Raw genomic sequence first — 23,286 nt, 5'->3', positions numbered from 1 at the left:
CTTCATTAGCCTCATTAAAGACTGAAGCAAAGTATTTGTTCAAATATTGGGCCATTCCTAGGTTATCCTTAACCTCCACTTCATCCTTAGTAATTAGCGGTCCTACTTCTTTTTTTGTTTTTTTTCCTATTTATATGGCTATAAAACCTTTTACTATTGGTTTTAATTCCGTTTGCAAGGTCCAACTCTACCTGACTTTTAGCCTTTCTCACTTTGTCCCTACATGCTCTAACCTCAATAAGGTAGCTTTCTTTACTGATTCCTCCCATTTTCCACTCCTTATATGCTTTCTGCTTTTTCTTAATCACCTCTCTGAGATGCTTTCTCATCCAACTTGGTCTAACACACCTGCCTATAAATTTTTTCCCTTTTCTAGGGATACAGGCTTCTGACAGCTTCTGCAACTTTAACTTAAAATAATTCCAGGCCTCCTCCACTTTAAGATCCATAATTTCAGAGCTCTCTACCCCCATGTCGCTGCCCCTACCGGCTGCCTCCGACAGTTGGACAAATCAAATTAGTTAATGGATTCAAGTTCCATTATTTCTTACATTTGCTCTTTGATATAACTTAGTTGCATAAAACTATAAGAGTATTATTTGTCTACTTAAATGAGTCACCATTATGGAGGATTTGCGGTCCTAGGATTAGAAATGTATTCATAGGTTGCATTCCTTGTTTAAGTAGGATGAGGATTTGTCAGTTACCAACAATTTTGCTGGCACATACTATAAAACATTTTTTTGTAATTCTTTTTTAATTTAGATTTGGGATTTAGCTGATACAGATGGCAAAGGTATCCTGAACAAACAGGTAAGATTATTTTAACTGTTGCTTTAAGGGAATAAATGTTTGTTTTGGATGAAAAAATTCTTGTTATTTAGTACATCAAACAGGTTTTTTAAAATTAGAATTCAGAGAAATACAATTTCTTAATACAGTTGTTTGTTTTGTTACAAACAAGATAAAATATTTTTAAACATGCTCTTCCTGTTAAAAAAAAATCTATTTTTTTTTCTATTTTGTCACCCACAGTAAATATGAAAAATGCAATTAACCAGTGTTGATTTCACCATCTCTGGGCTATCTGAGACTTGCTCAGATTTCTCTTGTGGGGAGAACATAGATAGCAAGAGAATGGAAGCTCGCTCTAGAGTCTTTCAGTGTTGATAGGGATTAGTCCATGCTGTATGCAGACCTAGACCCATTAAAAGAAAAGTCTTTTAACTGTACTTTGAACCTCCTTCAGGAATCCAGTGAGGTGGAGCACTGGAGGTTCTTCTCATCACCCCAATTATAGCAGCTGACCGAGCGGCAATATCAGTAGGGTTGTCCCAGCAAGTAGCTGGCCCTCCACAATAATTGCCTGCAACTGTTATCTGTATTTTGTTCAGAGAGGATCTACAAACAAGGTCAGCTTTGTGTAGTTCCTATGGTTGTACTTTGCCATCAGTGCCTGACAATTGGCAATTCTAAATTGTAGGGAGGCTAAGGAGTAAGGCTTTCTCCCTAGTAAATCTAAGCACTTCTGCTCTTTGTTAAGAGGTACTTATTTATCACGGTGTTACCCACGATCTTCAATCACTGCATCCATTTCTAAGGAGTTAGTGAGGGATGGAAAAATAAAAAACCTAGTCCTTCACTGTCAAGCTATGGAGTTGATCCATATGCAACTAGACCACCATCAGAGTAGGCTGTATCTCGAGGATTCAGAACATGACTACAGATGCATTCAGCAGACGCTTCTTTGGAGACCATGAGTGGAAGATGGACCGTATAAAACTACCTATTCTGTAAATAGGGTGCCTCTCAAATATGCTGTTTGTCACAGAGTCAAACAAGAAATGCACCCACTTCTGCTTAAGTGGGTCATGTCATCAAACCTTAGGGTCCCCAAGTGAGCAGCAAAACAAACAACCCTCCAAAAAAGAAAACAAAGAAAAAATAAACCTCATTGATCTGGCCCCCACTCTTACAACTAGGGGCACTGGAGCTTCACTCACGCTCCAGCCTTGCAGAACGGTGCCAAAGCTCAGTTTTGGGGCTTCCCCATGCAGGAAGGCAAGCTGGCACTCCTATTCCAGCCTTGCAGACAAGGCACCGTGGCGTGGAGACTTGTTGCAGGGCTGGAGCATGAGCTATGGCTTGACTGGCTGTGGGGGGAAGCCTCAAACCTCGTTGCAGGCCAGATCCAGTAAGCTGAGGGTTGGATCTGGCCTGCAGGCTGTATGTTCCTCCCCCTACCATAGAGGAGGTTGCTTTTCACTTTCAGTGGTGGTTTTCCTGACTATATGTATTTTCCTAATACCCAAAGTTACGCTCAAAAGAAAGAGCCAGAGTCATTCTAATTGTTCCTACCTGGGCCAGGCAAAGTTGGTTGCCTTACCTTATGCAACTGCCTGTCTGCTCTTGGATTACTCTCCACACTGCTCCCCATCTCCTCTGCCAGGCGGGTGGGAAGATTTTTTTTTTCCTCCTACTGTCACTTTTTCTTTAAAAGCATGGTTGGTCAGTGGCTCATGAGATGAGACACAGCCTGCGCAGAAGACATAAAGAGTACTTTTACATAGCAGATAACAATGTACGTGCTGCATGCATTCTCAAAAATCATTTTCTACCTGGGAACAGATTATGCCAACAACTGCATCACTTTTGGAAATACAGGAATACATCCTAACTCTGAAAATCTTGGCCCTGTCTATGAGCTCTCTAAGGGTACACCTACACAGCAGCGTTATTCCGAAATAACAAAGAGCACGTCTATACTGCGAGCCATTATTTTGAAATAATGGCGAGCCGGAGGACTTGTTACTTCAACTCCTGTAAACCTCATTTTACAAGGAGTAAGGGAAGTCAAAAGGAGTGTGTTCTTCCTTTGGCTTCCTGCTGCGTAGACAGCTCCGAAAGCTGAATTAAGCTGTTTCGACATCAGCTACCCATTTGACGTAGCTGAAATGGTGTAGCTTAATTTGAGTTTTGCCCTGCTGTGTAGACATACCCTGAGAGTCCAGCTGGCAACCAACATGGCTTTCCACTAACCAGTAGAGGATTAGAATGCTGATAAAGTGATTCCTAAGTTTCTTTGCGAGAGTGTGGCATAATTGCTGGCTGGAGGATTATTCTGTCTTCATGTACCCAACCACAGCTAGATTCCTTAGAGATTTGGGAAACCTGTTGTGTGCTCATCCAATGTCTCTCCTGCATAGGAGCTCAATCTGGTTGTTAAATGCCTTACAAGACTGCTGTCTGAAGCTTTGGCTACTTGCACACTGCTCCATTAGTCATTGAAGATGGCATTTGACAGCCACTTTAGTGGCATGTCTTGTTGGAAAATTAGGGATCCTAATTGCATATCCCCTTTCCCCCTTTTTTTTTAATGATAGTCACACTGCAGCCTTGCCTCAAGTTCTTATTTGTGGTTTCTTCGAAGTTCCATCTCTATCAGCCCATTCACCTTTCTGACTTCTGCATTAAATTGCGAGGATGCACTTGCTGCATGCCCTGGATGTCACGAAAGCCTTTGATTTCTATCTAGAAAAAACAAAGCCCTTCCAGAAGACCCACAAGTTATTCATCTCACTAGCTGATAGGATAAGAGGGTCGGCAGTTACTAAATAGAGACGTTCCAAATGGATATAAGGCTGCATTAAAACTTGTTAACTGTCTCAGTGCTCAGTCACCTTCCATTATTTTTACTCATTCTATAAAGACTTATTACTTCTACAGTCTTTCTCAAAAATGTGCCATGATTTTACTCAAGTCTGTAAAGCTGCTATTTGGGCATCTATTCATACATTCACCAATCACTATGCAGTATCATGACTCTGCCTTTGATACTGTGTTTGGTGTGGTTGTGCTTTCCTCCATACTGGACTTGACTCTGAAGACCATTGCATCTTAGAAGGTACTGCTCAGTAATAACCTAGAGTGAAGCACCCATTGGGACACTGCTTGAAGAAGAAAAAGTAGTTACTCCGGCAGTCTAGTTCTTCAAGATGTGTCTCCCTACAAGTGCTGCACTATCTGCCCCTCTTCCCTTCTGTTTCAGGGCTTGGTGGTAGAAAAGGAACTGAGGGCAGTTTGCAGGCACAGTGCTGTAGGGCATGAGACTGACTAACATGCATGCACAAGCTGAATGAATACTGCCAGTGCTTTTTTTTTGTGTTTTAAAAAAAAAGAAAAAAAAAAGTGCCGGTACTCCAGGGGAAAAGTTGTTAAGCTCTGACTGGAGGTACTGGTACTGCGTCTGGAGGTGCCGGTACTGCGTACTGGGCAGCACCGTCACAAAAAAAAGCACTGGATACTGCTATGAGAAATCAAATCAAAATGCTGCAGGTGCTAATGCATCTAGAGATTAGCACTGGTAGGGAAAACATTTCAAAAAACCACAGTTACTGCACAGAGTGATTAACCAATTCATCTCGTTTTGTGGGCCTGTTAATGTGTTGCCCATGTCTTTAAGAAATATTTTACAGAACCATATATTCCAGTCTATCATCTTATTTAAATTGCCGTATTTGTCAGAAAGCAATATAAAAGTCCAATTCCAGATCAGTAAGGTATTCTGTGGATTGAATCTTTTAAAATCAGATGTACATGTAGCTAGCCTCACATGTTGTTGTTGACCTTACTATATTAGGGGTGTCAACATGTAGACAAATATACAATTAATTGATAAAATTAGGCTTATCAGTTAATCTTGATGACTACGCACATTCCTTTCCCCCATACAGAGGCAGGAAGGGCGGGGAGGCAGGAGCCAGCTTTAAACTGGCTTTTCATGAGTACCGGATCTGCCTCGCCCTCACACTGCTGCCTCTCCCCCCAGCACCAATTCTTTCCTCCCTCTTCCCATCTCAGACCCCGCCATGGACAGAGGCTGCTGCCTCTGACAGTGAGGGGCAGCAGGCAGGAGCCTCAGTCTGCGTTGGAAGCTGGTTTTCTTAAAATTGGCTCCCCTTGCAGATCAGCTCTCATCTGCCACCTTGCACTGCTGCTGCCCCAAGGGCTATTGAATAGTTGTGTAGCCATTACAATTTGATGCGGTTACATGACTGTTCAATTACATGATATCTAACTTCCCTACACCATATATCAGGGGTGGGCAAAAGGGCCTCCACGGGCCAAAGGGGCTCCTCCACCACGCCCCTTCCTGTTTAGCCATGCCCCTTCTGGGGTGGCCACGCCCCTTCCTGTTTAGGCTCCACCCCTTCCAGGGTGGCCTGGGGCTACTTCGAAAATTGTTGAAGTGGCCCCTGGGCAAAAATTATTGGCCACCCCTGCCATATATATTCATGGTGTCCAACGAGTTCTGAAGGAGTAGTCACCATATAGTGGCTACTGCTATAGCAAACCAGCCATATCCTTCTGAAAATGTAAATAATTTTGTGAGAATTTCTGAACATACCAATTCTTGTCTTTTAATGTCAACAGAATGCTTCAACATTGGGTTTTGAATATCTGCGAAATGTGATTTCTGCTGATTAATCGGTGGAACACTTGCTAGTTTTGTTTCACTGTTAAAGCTCTGAAATCAGGCAAAAACTTTTTCACTGACAGCACTCCTCAACTCAGCCTCCATATTTACATTCAGTAACCATGATCAATATTTCAACTTGATGTATGTTATGACAGAAAATGGTGCTTCACAGAGCCATGTTGAACCAAACATGGAAAAAAGTTTGACAACTGCAGTTTTCTAAGTAGCAAACATTCTGTCACTGAAGTGCATCCGATATTGTAAAACCAATTAATTTTTTGACCTTTGAAATGTGAGCATATCTTCTGCAAGCAAATGTTTGTCCGGGCCATGCAAATTGACACGGTCTTGAGAATTAGCAATGTCAAACTGAAATGGGTTTTTCATGAATCAAAATGCCAACATGAATGCTGGCTGAATTTCATTTCAGGGTTTTCAAGCCATCTCACATAACACTGACAATCAAGGTCATCTCACTCAAATTCACTAACTCCAGCAATTTTCTGCAAATTTGGGAAGTGGGTGAATAGCTACAGCTTAGATGTGAACACCCGGTGCTGGGCCCTATCACAAATCAGCTTCCCCTTTCCCTGAAGTTATAGATTGAATTCATTCAAACGACAGGTGATATCAATCAGGAACCACAAATCAAATTGCCACTGCTTATCTTCAGTAGCAGAAAAACTGTCCAGCTTTCCTTTCTCAACAAGAAAGTCTCTGATTGGAATAAGTGGTGCAAGGAACCACTGAAGCACCTTTCTACATCTTGGCCATTGTACATTGAACATTCTGCCAGATTCGATTTCTTTCAAAAATTCCCCACATTGGCTATGGTTCAGAGCACTGCTGTGAATGAAATTCACATTTTTGACCACAGTATCCTTCAGGTCTTTCAGAGTATGTATTATGGACGTCTGAGCACGCACATTTTCTTGATGCAAAATACAGTGGCAGGAAAGTAGTTTACTGTTCATTTGTTATTAGATTGTAGGTGCTTTTTCAGAAAAGAGACAAATCCAGAATATTTCCCTGTTATAGTTGGTGCACAGTCAGCTGTAACAGAAGCCAGTTTTGCTAAATCCAAGTAGAAATCACTTGAGACCCTTTTGAAAGTATCAAGTATATTAGATCCCTGGATACGATTTCTCAACTCACACTCTGATAGCAGTTCTCCATGAATCGGGAAATCTTCAATTCTTCTTCTAGTGGCCCCGTGGGTGCTCCACTCTAGGTGTCGGGTCCATCCCGACGCCACTTGTCGGAAGATTTCGGAGCCATATCTGGCCGGACCGCTCCTGCTCCCTGCACCGTGGGGCATTCACGCCCTTTCTAACGTGTGCTGTTCGGCCCCACTCCCCAGTTCCTCTCAACCGATCTCGGTTGCTGGTGGAGCTTTGCGATCTCTCCACAGATGCATAGCATTCTGTAAAGAAAAGTTGTAAATAGTTAATCCTGCCTTGTTAGTTAGTTCTTAGTCCTTTAGATAGTTAGTGTTCTAGTTTAAAAAAAAAAAATCAAAAAAGAAGATTGTTCTCTTCAGTTACGCGGTTAAGTGATTCTTGTCAGTTTCACCGACATGTCTGGATCACCAGGGTTTAAGCAGTGTGTATAGTGTAAAGAGGCAATGCTGGCTTCTGATGGCCATGCACTCTGTATTCACTGCCTTGGGGAGTCCCATGTCCCTAACAACTTGGAGCAGTGAATACATTTAACTCCCAGAGCACAAAGGGACAGGGATCTATGGCTGAAGCGTCTTCTATGTGATAAGGCTCTTCAGCCTTTACAGACCTCTCAGCAGGAATCCTTGCAGCCTCCCAAGAGGAGAGCATTATCCCCTGGAGCGTTGGGGGCAAAAAAGAAAAGAGCCTCTCCCGCCTGCTCCCTGCCTGCCTGCAGTTCCCCTGCCTCCCAGAAGTCAGGGAGACAGATCGGGATTGGAGAATGGCCGGCCGGCAGTTAGGTCAATTACGCTGCCAGTGCCACGGTCATCTAAATCTTCTAAACCTCGCACGGCATCCGCTCCACCGCCGGCCTCCCCTCCTCATATGGAGCATAAGCAAGCTGCGGCCCCTTCAGGGAATAAGCAGCTCCCATCAACAATGCCGCCGGAGAAGGCACCATCCCTGAAACAGCGGGACTTGCCAGGATTGGCCCCGGAGTCAGCACTGAGGGCAGCCACCGAGACAGCGCCGCTTACAGCTCTGCAGGAGTGTGTACCACCTGCACTGGACAAGAGGCAGCACCAGGAGGGCCCTGCTCCGCAGCGTGCCAAAGCGGCACTGAAGATACAGCAGCACCGCTATTGAACAGCTGTTCCGCAGCACACACGGTTCTACATGAGCTACCCGGTTTGGTACCGAGAGCGTGCTCTCACCCTGCTCAGGCATCGGCACCGAGACTGCAGCCAGCCTCTCCTTCTTCCCAGGATTCACATACCTTATCAGGGGAAGATAACTATACTAACACAGCAGGAGACCTCTCAGCTGCAAGAGAGCACTTACCATCAGTTCCTACAAAAGCAGCTAGGAAGTCGATGCCTAGGGGTCATTCACTGTCTCTTTCACCTGTGTTTTCAGGGGAGCCTTCCCCATCCCCTTATTCTTCATCAGAAAGGGGAGCTTACTCTTTGGCACATAGGACTCCACGTTCGCCACGGTGACGACTCCGCTCTTGCCATTCCTATAGATACAGACGAGTTTCTCCATGCAGATCTCTCTCTCCAAACTATTCTCCTCCCAGATCATACCATAGCAGACATGGGAGCAGGTATGCCTCCAGAAGATCATCTCCTGATTATGACTATCGCTACCACAGGAGCTATCGCACCTCCAGGAGGCAGGGCAGATCACAGTGTCATTCTTGCTGCTGCCATCCATCTTCTTACAGATACCACTCACCACCTGCCTCCGATTGCCGAAGGCCGCAGTCACCCAGACCTCTTCCTAGCGCCACCTCAGTGTCGAATATCCAGTCATCTACTCCCGATGACACGGTTTTTGCAGCAGACTCTTCACTGCTGGATGATACCCGAGAATTTCAAGACCTCTTTAAGAGGGTGGCACAATCGCAGGAGGTCCAATTAGTGGAGGTACAAGCAAAGCAGTATAAGCTGTTAAAGAATTTGCACTCTAGACAACAATCTAAGGTGGCATTACCGCTAGATGAAGCGATTCTGGAGCCAGCTGCAGAAATCTGGAACACACCGGCTTCCACTACTCCATCATGTAAAGGAGCCGAGAAGAGATCTTTCATATCATTGAAGGGCGCTGAGTTCCTTTTTACTCAGCCCCAACCCAATTCGTTGGTGGTGGATGCACCTCTGCAAAGAGCAAAAAACCCTCAAGCAGCAGATAAGGACGCAAAGAGACTAGACATATTTGGACGAAAAGTGTAGTTCTCTTCCACACTTCTCCTCTGTATTGCAAATTATGCAGCGTTACTTTCCAATCATAGCTTCGATAACATTGCGAAATTATCAAAGTGCTCAAAGAATTTCTGAGACCGATAAGATACTTCTCCGATCAATACTACAGGAGGGTTACGCATGTGCCAGGGCAGGTTTGCAGATTGCCGTGAATGTGGCCGACACAGCAGCACAAACAGTAGCAACCAGCCACCTTATGCACCCTCAGGATGTATGTTCCACCTTTCCGCTGTAGACATTATTTTCCATTCCAAAGACGTTACGATTACCAGTTTTGTAGGCAGCAGAACCGTCCGTATGACCAAAGCCACTCCAAACAGAGGATGCAGCGCAGACGTCCTCAGCCACATAGGGCAAACAACACAGTGATTTCCAAGCAGCAGGTTTGACTTCCAGGTCGAGGAAACGCCGAACACTCCTGTTGTGGTCAGAGATGCCAATCCCATATTTCACCACCGGCTGCGGCCCTATTACCACCAAATGGGTTGCCATAACATCAGACAGATGGGTATTGGAGGTGATAAAATCTGGACTCACCATTCCATTCACATCCTTTCCCCCTACCACCTCTCCTACCCTGTCCCTTTTCAGGGACCCATCTCACGAGAACCTCTTACAACAAGAGGCCTATCACCTGTTATCCATTGGAGCGATAGGGTCCCAGAGTGCTTCAAGGGAAAAGAGTTCTATTCACGGTACTTCCTAACGCAAAAGAAAACGGGGCTGGAGACCCATTCTCAATCTACACTGGTTAAATCATTATCTTAGAAAGCAGCGATTCAAAATGGTAACTCTGATTACAATCATTCCATCTCTAGATAGCAACAACTGGTTCGCAGCCCTCGACCTCCAAGATGCCTATTTTCATATAGCCATACACCTTGCGCACAGGCAATTCCTGCGCTTTGTCATAAACAATGAGCACTTTCAGTATTGCATCCTTCCATTTGGGCTGGCTTCGGCTCCGAGGGTATTTTCAATGACCCTTGCTGTTGTCGCCACCCACCTTTGTCGCCTTGGGAGTCATCGTATTTCCTTATCTGGATGACTGTCATAAAGGGCACATCACGAGAAGAGATGATGCAGATGCTTACGCTGGTCAGACAAGCGTTCGACTCTCTTGGACCAATAGTAAACAAACAAAAGTCTACGCTGATTCCAACGCAAAATATAAAGTTCATAGGAGCAGTTCTCGACTCCCGCGCGACAAAAGCGTACCTGCCCATGGACAGATTCCAGGCAATAAAAGACCTTGGTCAGTCTACTCAGCAAAACCCCAACAATTTCAGTCCATACCTGCCTGCGTCTCCTGTGCCACATAGCCGCGGCCACCTTCATTGTCCCACATGCACACCTCCATCTGAGGAATCTGCAGCACTGGCTATCAACTGTGTATATCCCCGAAAGGCACGACATCCACAAGCTAGTTTCTCCTCCGTCCCATGTGCACATGTCCCTGCGATGGTGGACGAACACATCAAACATCTTGATGGGAGTACCGTTTCACCAGTCTCATCCATCTGTCCAGTTAATGTCAGATGCTTCACTCATCGGATGGGGTGCTCACCTGGGCGAGGAACGCATACAGAGAAGGTGCTCTCAAACTGAGAGACGTCTTCACATTAACCAATTAGAGTTGCGAGCGATCTTTCTAGCATGCCAACATTTCCTCCCATGTCTGAAAGACAAGACAGTCAGGGTGCTGACAGACAACGTAGCGGCAATGTATTATATAAACAAACAGGGATGAGCAAGATCACGCTCTCTATGCGCCGAAGCGGTACAGTGCTGGAATTGGTGCATATAGAACAACATCAACATAACATCCTACTTACCTGGCACAGCCAATGTCATTGCCAACTCCGTCAGCAGGCGCTTCCCCACAGACGAGTGCTTCAGAAGATTTTCCACAGATGGGGAACGTCCCTAGTAGATCTGTTTGCAACATCCACCAACAAGAAATGTCGCCTTTTTTGTTCCAGAACAGGGATCGGCAAGGGATCTCTTGGCGACGCATTATTGACCACTTGGAAAAGGGCACTCCTGTACGCTTTTCCCCCAAGAGTCCTCATTCCCAGAACACTGGAGAAAATCAGAACGGAAGCAGCGACGGTAATCCTAATACCGCCAGCTTGGCCCAGGCAATCTTTGTATCCATTCTTACGCAGAATGTCACTACCGCCACCGTGGCCTCTGCCCTTATATTGGGATCTCCTCTCTCAAGAACATCACAAGCTAGAAGCATTGCACCTGACAGCATAGCTCCTGACTGGCTTAGACAAGACAAAAAACTTTGTTCAGAATAGGTCAAGTCCATATTGATACATAGCAAAAAAGCATCTACACGCAATACTTACCTGGCTAAATGGCGCAGATACTCCTACTGGTGCCTCCATAATAACGTCCAACCATTGTCTTCTCCTTTACACCAAATCCTCGAATACATTCTTTATTTGCGAGATTCGAAACTTTCCCTGGCATCCCTCAGAGTTCATTTGGCAGCCATTAGTGCTTTCCATTACCCAATACAGGGTTCTTTGGTATTTTCTCACCCAACTACTACACGATTCCTCAAAGGCCTGATCAATATAAGCTCACCTCGAAAACCACCCCCACCATCCTGGAATCTTGACTTAGTGCTGGATACGATTATGTATTCCCCCTTTTGAACCATTAGCATCTGTTCCCTTGCAGATGCTAACTATTAAAACCGTCGTCTTACTTGTAATTACATCAGCATGCAGAGTCAGCGAGCTGGGGGCGCAATAATGGCAAATCCCCCTTTCACTTCTTTCTTGAAGGAATCGGTGACATTACATTTACATCCAGCGTTCATTCCCAAGGTCACCTCATCGTTTCATATCAACGAGCTGATCGTCCTTCCCTCATTTTACCCTAAGCCGCATGCCTCGAATAAGGAGGCCCTGCTGCATACGCTTGACGTAAGGTGCGCTCTTTCTTTTTATATAGACGGAACCTGCCAGTGGAGGCGAACAGGTAGACTTTTGGTATCAACAGCTCAACGATCCAAGGGCGCTGTACTCTCCAGTCAACGCATCGCCAGGCTTATGCATGATGATTTCCGGCCTAAGTGACATATTTAAACCATTCTGTGAACTGGTAGAAGTCTCTATCCATCAGATGGATCAAATTAACAGAAAGTGGCTTTAGAACTCAGAAAGATCTTCTGAATGGTTTTTAATTCTCTGAATTTTTTTATTTAAACATTTTTTTTAATGCAGTGATTTTTGTGTTTTTATTATTCAAGCCAACTAGCCACTCTCAAACAACCAAATAGCCACATGTGGTTAGTGGCTAGCATGTTGGACACCACAGATAAATGTTTTTATATATATATATATATATATATATATATATAAATAAAAATATAAAAACATTTATGGGGAAACCATAATAATAATAATAATGCAGTTGATTGGTGATTTAAAAGCAAAGTTTATTAAATTCTGGATGATCTCATGGTGCTGGCAGCTCTCCCTTAGGCCAGCTCTTAAGCTACATTAAAATACAGCAGAAGATGCACCATTTCCCAAATAAATACCTGGTGGAGTACCACAGTTGTGTTATGCAGTCATAAATGGGAGGTGGTCCATGTGTCCTTAAAAAGGAGGGAAGTTGGTCCTTGAGGTCCTGGCAATCAAGATGTGATTTCATGCAAGGGGGAAGTTGGAAAACTTCTAGCTTCTGTGTATTTCATAGGCAAAGACCATGAAGAGGAGAACCCCTATTTTCATATGCCTGCTACATATGTAATAAAGAAGCCAAAAAGGGGCACACACTTTGCAGACCAACTTTTATAAAGAACCTCTGCACTCCAAAGAGGCTGTCTCTTCACTATCCATGATATAATAGCTCTCTATATGCATCTCCAAACTGTATTGCAAGCTCATACCCAATTTTCTGTGTTTCACCATTAGATCTTTCCTAGCATTACTACTTTCCAAAGATCTTCCTCGCATTATACACTGGTTTATTCTCCAGTTGTATTATCTTGTTTTTAATTTGTTGATTCACAGTATCTATTAGTATTTCTCACCTTTGTCCTTTAGTATTTGTTTCTGTGGACATCACTGGAAGTTGAAAAAACCTACCAGCTTCATATCATTTGCATTTAGTTAACAGTTATTACATCTTGTCTTTCAGATCAAATATTAGTAAAAATACTCTCTTTTTTCATTCATTTTTCATACTGATATCTGCAGGCTCACTAGAAAAGTGATTCATCAAGTTGTTTTGTTTTAGTCAGTTTTCTGTTCTGTCTCACATGCTCCATGTTACCATTGACCTATGATTTCAGGACAAGTCTACCAGTTGGCTCCAATTCAAGTTTATCTTCTGTACCTGTTTAAAGAATGAGGCCTGACCACTGCTGTCAGACTGAATTTAGTCCAGATCTGCACTGTAAACTTACATTAGTATAATTACATCGCTCAGGAGTGTGAAAGCCAAATTCCTGAGTGAAGCAGTTATACCAGAGTAACTCTAAGAAGTAGCCAGCACTCTGTCAGTGGGTGGGCTTCTCACATTGACATAGCTACTGCCTCTTATGGAGATGGATTAATTATGTTGATGGGAGAAGCTCTCATCAACGTAATTGTATCTTCACTAACGTACTACATCAGAGCAGCTGCTGCTGTTTTAAGTATCGTCTGTCCTTAGAAATGTTAAGAAATAGACTGACGCATAGGGAATAAATTTTTAAGCATGTGTCTCTTAAATTGCAAATCTGTCAGTTAAAATGAGATGGTCCTGTACTTCAGTAAATAGATGGTGATAATTAGTCAGAGACCAAGGCATGAAAAGAAAACGGCTTATGGAGGAGAATATTTTCATCTCAGAATATTTGTCCCACATTTCTGTATAAAAGCTTTCTCATATCTTAATCTATTAATACTATGTATTGCTATTTGTTGCTCCTCAGGATTATTGCTATCTTGTCTATGCTCTTTTTGAGGATATTAAAATGTTTCTTCAAGTTTTTTACTTCATGTTTCCAAGGACATATTGTGTAAAAATTGTTACTTCTGTCTACATAAAAGCAATCAAACCCTTAACCTTGAAGTTTCATTTCAGTAGTTAAATATTTTGGCAGATCTTTTAACAGTTAAGATTTTCTAGAGTTGCTGCTGAGTTATAATTTAACTACTTTTTTGTACCCCAGGTTGATATGTTAATACTATTGTAAGTATTTGAAATAAATTAAAGAGTAATAGTGTATTAGTTTAACAAGATGAATCCTGTGAAGAGAAATAGGCCAGTGGAAGTAAATTATACATTTTCAGCTCTCCAGTTGAATTTAAATTACTTTTGTATTGTACATTCTTTAAAAATTCTGTTTTTCCTCCGTAGGAATTTTTTGTGGCTTTGCGACTAGTGGCCTGTGCACAGAATGGATTGGATGTTTCCCTGAGTAGTCTTAATCTGCCTGTTCCACCACCTAGATTTGTAAGATATTTTTTTAAATTAAAAACAAATTGTTCATTAACGTCTGGCAAGATTTAATGTTTTATATCCAGTATCTTCACTGAGAAATCTTAGTGCTGTTAAAAAATAAAACATTGGACTTCATGTGCAAAAGCAAGTACTTTTAGTCTAGCAGTCTTGAGTTAACACCCTGCTTTGGTCACAAGAGCAAATGTTAATTTAGTCCATAGTAAATAGTTTTTGTTAGCATTGCCGTTAAACTTCTAATAGTTTACAAAAGACAAGGATGTTGAAAGGCAACAGTGAAGTTGCACTTAGAAGTCTGAATGGGAAAGCTTTCATGGCACATGGTCACACTATGCCCAATTCTGGTCCCAGTTACAATAAAAAAAAGAGACATTTGTATTAACTATAAACCACAAGGTGTGTAACAGGGTTTATTGTTTATTTTTCTTATGATTTTAGAAGTAAAGACAACTGAAGTCCCATTTCCTTTTAATTGACGGAATATGGTATAACTATAAATTAAGACTTGCTTTGTTATGATTTGATGCAGTATTGAGTGTGGAGAAAACATGCCCCTTTGAGTTTTCCATCTTAAATTATTGTTTTGTTCTGTTTTCCATTAGAATGATACCAGTAGCCCGTTACTAATTAGTGGAACAGCATCAGCCGACATCCCATGGGCTGTGAAGGTATGTTGCAAGTCATAAACAGTCAAAAAGTCTACATACCAATATCTGATCATTTTTATTACTGTAGTTTGCAAGAGAACAGACTTGCTATAGCTGCTTTCAGGTTATTCTCTAAATTATTCTGAATAGTTTAATGTCTTCTGTTTTCAATTCTTCATATCTGATATTTTTGAAACTGAGTGTTTTATTGTGCTAACTTAAATACCAGGAAAGAAAATATTTTGGAAATTCTGAAATATTGAAGTAAAAAAGAAATAATTATAATTCTGTACACTCGGAATTAGCATATATTGATGGGTTTCAGGTTTTATAGTGCTCCTGCCATACCTATGATAATTGTAAACAATACATATGTTCATTTCAGACATTATCAGTTTCATGTGAACTGTACTGCTGCTATAAGAGGAGGACAACTGTTCCGTTTTCAGATCATTGTAGTATCTTTTGCAGGGCTATCATATCTAACCAAGACTAAATATGGGAGTTGAGTTATTTTAGTCATAAAATTGATCGGGATTATATACCAATTATATTAGAAAAAATTAAGGCTATAAAATCAAGTGTGCAAAAGTTAGAAAATGCCAGATTAAGATTCTTGTTGCACATGTATATTTGAACGTGTGCAACTGTGTTGATTGCACTCAAGCCGGAGGTATTTGGCCAGCTGTACTCGTAGGGGAGGCACAAGTTTGAGAGAAGTGTCATCTTTTTATCTTGGGCTGGATCACCATTGTTTTCCTTTGTTTAGGATGTGAGAAAATCTCAAGGCGTTTAAAACTCACTCCTTCCTGCTGCTAGGCAGTCATGCCTCTAACCAATGGGAACGGGGACAAAAACTTTTAGAAATCTACATTCTAGAAACATGTATCCTATGCAGATTCTTCTTCAGACAAAAGATGTCTGAAGTACCTCACAGAAAAATCTGTGCACTTGGTTTTGGATCCATGTTGCTCCAGTATTGAGTACCCTGGCTGTATCATTGAAGAGAGTGGACTCAGCCTCTGCATGTTCAGTAACTGCTATGGTTCTGCAGACCTCATCCTCTGAAAGCAGGAGAAATCCCTAGTTTACTAGAGGAAGAGGCTTTGTTCATTGTCTTCAGAGCCATCATCTGAAATGCTTTCCTTTTAGGATACTTTAGTAGGGAAAAAGTCCAGGAAATATCTCTCAAGTGCCTGGTCTGACCCTGAACACTGAGAATTTACCTGAATGGAGATTTAAAGACCTAGAACCAGTGATTTTGGTACCACCCTGATTCTCCTTTCAGCTGAGCATTTGTTTGAGAGTAACAACACTGACTCCGGTTGCAAGTTTGTCTTCTACATTGATGAAGACATTCCAGGTTAACCAACCAGCCAAAAGTACTGGCACTGCCCTTCGCCTTTGTGAAGAATAATCCTTCTCAGTCAGGGAACAGCAGATTACAACTTTTGCCTCCCTGACACCTTTTGATTCCAGAGCAAAATTTTATTTCCCTAGATATAGATCTCTCTCTAGGATATTAACCCTTGAGGGATTCCAGCATTTGCCTCCAGTACCTTTTGTTTATCTACCATAGCCAAACTGGGCACATGGGATATTCCTCATTCAGTGAAATCTGCCTCAATTGTGCAACTAGAACCTCTGCTAAAATAACTTCTGCTAGACCATCACCTCAGAGTTCTGTGTCTGAGGCACAGGCAAAAATGGAACTTGATAACTAATCTTAGCTGATGCTGACATCTTGTCGTCTTCCCCAGTGAAGCTATTGCTCTTGACACTATATTGTCTAGGCCTACGTCTGACTGCCTGTTATTTCTGGAGCTCTTGAGGAGATTGGGCTCTTTACTGGAACTTCCTATAGAAATGGACTGTCTCAGGTTACTGAACACATGATGCACACTTTGGTCCTTGATGAAGTGGTACTGTCTATCACTGAAGTCCTTGTATATTCTGTGAGTTATGGCAGACCCTGACCTCCATATCACCCAGATGCAAAAAACCTGTCACAAAGTATCAATACAGTTTTTTAATAATCCTCACCTGGCTCCAGGATCATTGGTAGAGGCAGCTGTAAATGAGAGTTCAGCACAGGGACTAAGGTACCCTGCTTTTTCTAGCATTCTAGCTGAAGCAGATATAGCACATGTCTGTCTACCTCATCTGGGAAGTGTGCTCCCTGCTTCATCAAAAAGATCAAGTTCAGAATGGTATCCCTTGCTCCATTATGCCTTTTTCTTTCTGGATGACTGATAAGCTGTTCTGTGTCTGCAGGATGCCTATTTTCATATGGTTATCCACCCAAGCCATAGACAATGTCTGATTTGTTTTCAGTGAGGGATTGCTGCTACCAATACATGGTATTTCCATTTGTCCTATCATCAATGTTCACAATTTTTACCAAGTGTGTGGTGGACTTACTGTCTTACCTAACAGGTATGCTTTCAGATTATTCCAAATATGAATGGTTGGTAATTTGAGGTGTCTCCAGACATCAAGTGGCAGATAGCATTCATCAGATCTAGTCTCTCTTCATGCAGCTATATCTGAAAATAAACATGGGCAAATCAGCATTGTGTCTGTTGGAGAGAACTGAGTTCATTGGAACTGTTCTTGGCTTTACAGCAGCAACTGCCTATCTACCTTAAAGGTACTGGTCCATTTTAACTCTGTGCGTTAGCGTAGGGTCACCTGAGAAAAAGTTCCTGCCTCCGATTGCTTAGACACATGGCATTTCACATGTATCTTAGCATGCCAGAGTTGGCCTGTGCTGCCAGCAAAGCTTGTTGAAATCCATATATCACACAAGCAAGCATCTTCTGGACAAGCTGATTCACATACCTGCTTAAACCCTAGCATTAAGCTGGTGCATGAGTATGGAAAATGTCTGTAATGGCATACTTCACTTGTTTCTCTTCTATCAGAAACATTAGTGATGGACACTATATGCTTTCTGTCCATACCTGGATGGGGTACAGACTCAAGGTTTCCAGAATCAGCCTTCATTATAAATGTCTTAAAAGTGAGGGCTAAGAATCGTGCCTGGCAAGTCTTTCTAGTCTCTAAGCACTGTATTTCAAAAGATGATGGAAGAAGGTGACTGCAGTTATTTACTTCAAATAACAGGGTGGAGCTAGGTCAAATCTCTTGTGTCAGGTGGTAGTATAGCTTCGTAATCTCTGCATTGAAAATGACACCACTCTCGAAGCCTCACATCTTCTCAGGGTAAAGAATGTTCTAGGAGATTGCCTCCACAGAAGGTTGTAGAATTATGGAACACTAGAACTGAAAGGGATCTCAACAGGTCATTGAGTCCAGTCCCATGCCCTCACGGGAGGACCCAGTATTGTCTAGACCAGGCATGTCAAACTGGCATCTAGAGGGCCGCATGCAGCCTCATTGAAGTTTTTTGCAGCCTGCCGGTGCATTTTCAGAAATAATGAAGTGCGGCCCACTGACCGCTTGGAGCACGTGACGGAGTGCAGGTCACACTGGCCGGCTGCTCTGCGCACGGTGCTAACAGCAACTACTCAAGGCCGGCTGGCTGGGCAGCTCTACGCACAGTTCCCAGCACGTGGCCACAGCCGGCCAGCCACTTTACGCATGGCCCGCAGCACGTGGTCACAGCCGGCTGGCCGCTGTACTCACGGTGCCCCAACGCCTAAGAAAGCGTTGCGGTGGCAAGGGCAACGTGATGACAGCGGCTCCGGAACCCAGGCAGGTTAGAGGCGGGGCTGGTAGTCCTTGGCTCTGAGGGAGGGGAGAGACATTAGGTTGGGGGGGAGGGCGGAAGTCCCTGCCTCTGGGGAACGGGGGAGGCATTAAGTTAGGATAAAATCACAGTGCATTCTATTTATTTATATTAATAAATATGTCCATTTTTTGCAATTGCATGAATGATTGTTTATGCAAAATCTCATACTTACAAAGTATCTCAAATTTTCTCAGAAGTCTGTTCTATTTGATTAACCACTGACTATACTTGTTTTTATTTTCAACAAAACAAGTTATGTATCCTATACAAAATTTGAAAGTACCTTACATTTATATTTAAATTAAAAATTATGTAAAATTAATATGAACAAATAATTTTACACATAAAATTATTGCAAGATTATAAAATAGCTAAAATGAAATCTATAATAAATTTCCGACAAAGTGGTCAAACCTGTGGCCCTGTGAGCTATCAGTTTTTGTTTGTGCAGCCCGTAGTAGGTTTCAAGTTTGACATGCCGCGTCTGGATCATTCAGATAGATGTCTATCTAACCTGCTCTTAAATATTTCCAGAGATGGAGATTCCACAGCCTCCCTAGGCAACTTATTCAAGTGTTGAACCACTCTGGCAGTTAGGAAGTTTTTCCTAATGTCCAACCTAAACCTTCATTGCTACACTTTAAGCCCATTGCTTCTTGTCCCATCCTCAGAGGCCAAGGAGAACAATTTTCTTCCTCCTCCTTGTGACACCCTTTTAGATACCTGAAAACCGTTATGTCCCCTCTCAATCGTCTCCTTTCCAGAGTACACAAGCCAAATTCTTTCAGTCTTCCTTCGTAGCTCATGTTCTGTAGACCTTTAATCATTCTTGTTGCTCTTCTCTGGATCTTCTCCAATTTTTCCACATCTTTCTTGAAATGTAGCGCCCAGAACTGAACACAATACTCCAATTGAGGCCTAATCAGTGCAGACGAATGAGTTCTCGTGTCTTGCTAACAATACTCCCTGTTACTACATCCCAGAATCAGGTTTGCTTTTTTTGCAACAGCGATACTCTGTTGACTTGTATTTATCTTATGGTCCACTATGACCTCTATATCCCTTTCTGCAGTACTCCTTCCTAGACAGTTGTTTACCATTCAGTATGTGTGACACAGATTGTTCCTTTCTAAGTGGAGTACTTTGCATTTGTCCTCATTAAACGTCACCCTATTTAGCTCAAGTTCCCAGTTTATCCAGATAATCTTGAATTAGGACCCTGTCCTCCAAAGCAGTTGTAATCCCTCTCAGCTTGGTATCATCTTCAAACTTAATAAGCGTACTCTCTATGCCAATATCTAAATCATTGATGAAGATATTGAACAGAACTAGTCCCAAAACAGACCCCTGCGGAGCCCCACTTGTTATGCCCTTCCAGCATGATTGTGAACCGTTAATAACTACTCTCTGAGAATGGTTATCCAGTCAGTTACGCATCCACCTTACAGTAGCCCCATCTAAGTTGTATTTGCTTAGTTTATTGATAAGGTCATGTGAGACCATATCAAATGCCTTGCTAAAGTCTAGGTATACCTGTTCACCGCTTCTCCCTATCCACAAGATTCATTAACCTATCAAAGAAAGCTATCAGATTGGCTTGACATGATATGTTCTTAAGTAACAGCCAGCATGGATTTTTAATCACCTTATTATCTTCCAGGTGTTTGCAAATGAATTCCTTAATTACTTGCTCCATTATCTTCCCTGGCACAGAAGTTAAACGGACTGGTCTGTAGTTTCCTGGATTGTTCTTATTTCCCTTTTTATAGATGGGTGCCAGTCTTCTGGAATCTCTCCCGTCTTCCATGATTTTTCAAAGATGATGGCTAATGGGTCAGATTCTTCCTCTATCAGCTCCTTGGGTATTCTAGGATGCATTAATTAGACCCTGGTGACTTGTAGACATCGCTTATATTCATCCTTTGTAATCTGTCCTAGTTTCCACTTTTTTATATGACTCCTTTTTTATTTTTAGATCATGCAAGATCTCCTGGTTAAGCCAAGGCAGTCTTTTGTCTTTTTCTTTCTCTCTGTCTCTCTGTCTCTGTCTCCTCCCCACCCACCCACCCACCCTCAGCGGAATAGTTTGTTTTTGGGCCCTTGATAATGTCTGTTTGAAAAACTGCCAGCTCTCTCCAGTTGTTTTTCTCCTTAGTCTTGCTTCCCATGGGACCTTACCTACCAGCCCTCTGCGCTTACCAAAATCTGCCTTCCTGAAATCCATTGTCTCTATTTTGCTGTTCTCCTTTCTACCATTCCTTAGAATCATGAACTCAATGATTTCATGATCACTTTCACCCAAGCTGCCTTCCACTTTCAAATTCTCAGCCAGTTCCTCCCTGTTTGTTAAAATCAAATCTAGAACAGCTTCCCCGTAGTAACTTTTTTTCAACCTTCTGAAATAAAAAATTAAATTCAATGCAGTCCAAGAACTTATTGGAAAGTCTGTGCCCTGCTGTGTTAGTTTCCCAACATACATCTGGTTAATCCGCATGAATGGCCTTTAGGAATCAAGAGTTAATGTAGACAGTGTTCCAGAAATAGGCATTTCCCTGCGTGGACTTGTTCATGAACAAAAACAACAAATGCAGCTTTTATTTCAGGGTTAGTTGGACCATGAATTCTTTGATGGATGAATTCCTGTTTCTGGTCTGTGCCCAGGCTACCTTTGAGGCTTTCTTGAGGAATGTTCCAATCAGAGACACTTGCAGCAGCATCTTTATACACACATTTACACAATATTACACTTTCACATCCCTATCAACAACTGCGTAACTGGAAATATTCAGCAGTAACACAGTTATTTAATTAAATGCATGTTAAAATCCCTAGTTGTTGAAGTACCAAGAACAGATGTTAATTTTGGAAGGAGAGTTCCTCAATCTCTGTTTAAGTAGACTCAGAGTTCTCACTATCAACGGAGCATTGTTGGGGATTCACCTAGAATGGAATGATACATGCACAAGCGCTTGAATAAATGATTACTTACCTGTACAATAACTGTGGTTCTCTTACGTTGTGTCTTTGTTCTGTAAGTGTTCTCATTAACAGTTTATTTCTGTTTGTTTATTTTCTACTCTCTCAGCCGGAAGAAAAGGCCAAATATGATGCTATCTTCGACAGTCTGAATCCTGTGAATGGATTGTTGTCAGGTGATAAGGTGAAACCTGTACTGTTAAACTCCAAACTGCCAGTGGATGTCCTGGGAAGAGTAAGAACATCATTCTAACTAAAATTAGTGGGCGACTGATTTGATTTGGGAATCATAAATAATACAGATAAATGTACAAATTAGAGAAATATCTAGGTATTCAGACGTAATGTCTTTTGTAATAAAAATGTAACTGAGATTGCAAAATGACCTCATTTTCCATTACAAAATGTATTGGTCTGTTTTGGAGACAGTTGATTGAAAGATTTAATAGTGTATACATGTAAAACACTTGCATTTTTTTTCTGTGGTAGGCTTAACAAGTCCTTGCTAGAATGATTTAGTTGGACTTGGTCCTGCTTTGAGCAGAGGTTAGAAATAGATGACTTCCTGAGGTCTCTTCCAACCCTAATCTTTTATGATTCTATGTAGTTACTTTCTCTGCTTCTAAGAAGTTGCCTTAGTGATAAATAAAACAAACTGATAATTCTTTTTTTTGTTTCAAATGGATATCTTTGCAGTTATTCTGAAAAGTTGCCATATTAACCTTCTTTTAATGTATTGGGTTGCTTATATATGTCTATTTTAACATTTATATTGATGGAGAATGTTATCTTACCCTTTCTCTACGCCTTCAGAAAATTGCTTTCTTACACAACTTAACCAAATAAGCATTACTGACAGAACACTAGTGCTGATGGAAATGTTCAGTATCCCACAGTCTCAGTCTCTCCTGTTTGAGAGTTGTTGGTTGTTTTTAAAATCTTAAATCAGATAGAAGCTTTGCTTGTGGTGTTTGACACTGCTGCGTTGGGTTTGGAAGCCAATCACATACATGTTTTGGTTTTCTTTAGGTTTGGGAACTAAGTGATATTGACCGTGATGGAATGTTGGATCAAGATGAATTTGCAGTTGTAAGTACACCTTTTAATTTAGTTTAATAATTCTTCAAACCTAATAACAAAAACCAAAACATTAGAACAGTGGGGTCTTTAGACTGTTTCTCTTCTTCACTTCTTTTTTTTCTGTTCATTATTCTAGCTCAAGCCACAGTGGCAGGCTAAATTCCCATCAGTTTTCATTGTTTGTGCTATTTTTTCTTTTATCCCTCCCCCATCTGCCATGTCAATGTCCTCTTATTGTATAGAAATCACTTATCAGAGTGAACTCCTAAAGGTTTTATTAGAATTTGAGATGTTGTCATGTTGTTAAATCTAGTACACTTACCCATTAATTAAAAATATAACTTTTTTTAATATACAAATGTTGGAGTAGTTGCTTCTGGTTATCATGAGAGTATACAAGGTTGTAGATACATTTCCAAGGCCTCTTTTGAATGTTATTTTCAAAGGACATTGC

The 23,286-nt window shown here is 41.8% G+C and overlaps 1 protein-coding gene across 2 annotated transcripts in view; it reads left to right on the top strand.

Moving 5' to 3' along the window:
• Positions 1 to 23,286, top strand: part of EPS15 (epidermal growth factor receptor pathway substrate 15) — a 127,913-nt gene that overhangs the window by 44,409 nt on the left and 60,218 nt on the right. For both annotated transcript variants that reach the window (XM_075935959.1, XM_075935960.1), the window contains 5 exons: positions 766 to 813; positions 14,274 to 14,369; positions 14,978 to 15,043; positions 21,862 to 21,987; positions 22,782 to 22,841. In XM_075935959.1, the coding sequence (XP_075792074.1) occupies positions 766 to 813; positions 14,274 to 14,369; positions 14,978 to 15,043; positions 21,862 to 21,987; positions 22,782 to 22,841 (396 nt within the window). The remainder of the gene's footprint in view (positions 1 to 765; positions 814 to 14,273; positions 14,370 to 14,977; positions 15,044 to 21,861; positions 21,988 to 22,781; positions 22,842 to 23,286) is intronic.

This window comes from Pelodiscus sinensis, chromosome 9 (assembly GCF_049634645.1).
Source record: "Pelodiscus sinensis isolate JC-2024 chromosome 9, ASM4963464v1, whole genome shotgun sequence".
Taxonomy (NCBI): Eukaryota; Metazoa; Chordata; order Testudines; family Trionychidae; genus Pelodiscus; species Pelodiscus sinensis.
Note: the sequence above shows the minus strand (reverse complement) of the source record. Positions and strands in the feature narration are given on the sequence as shown.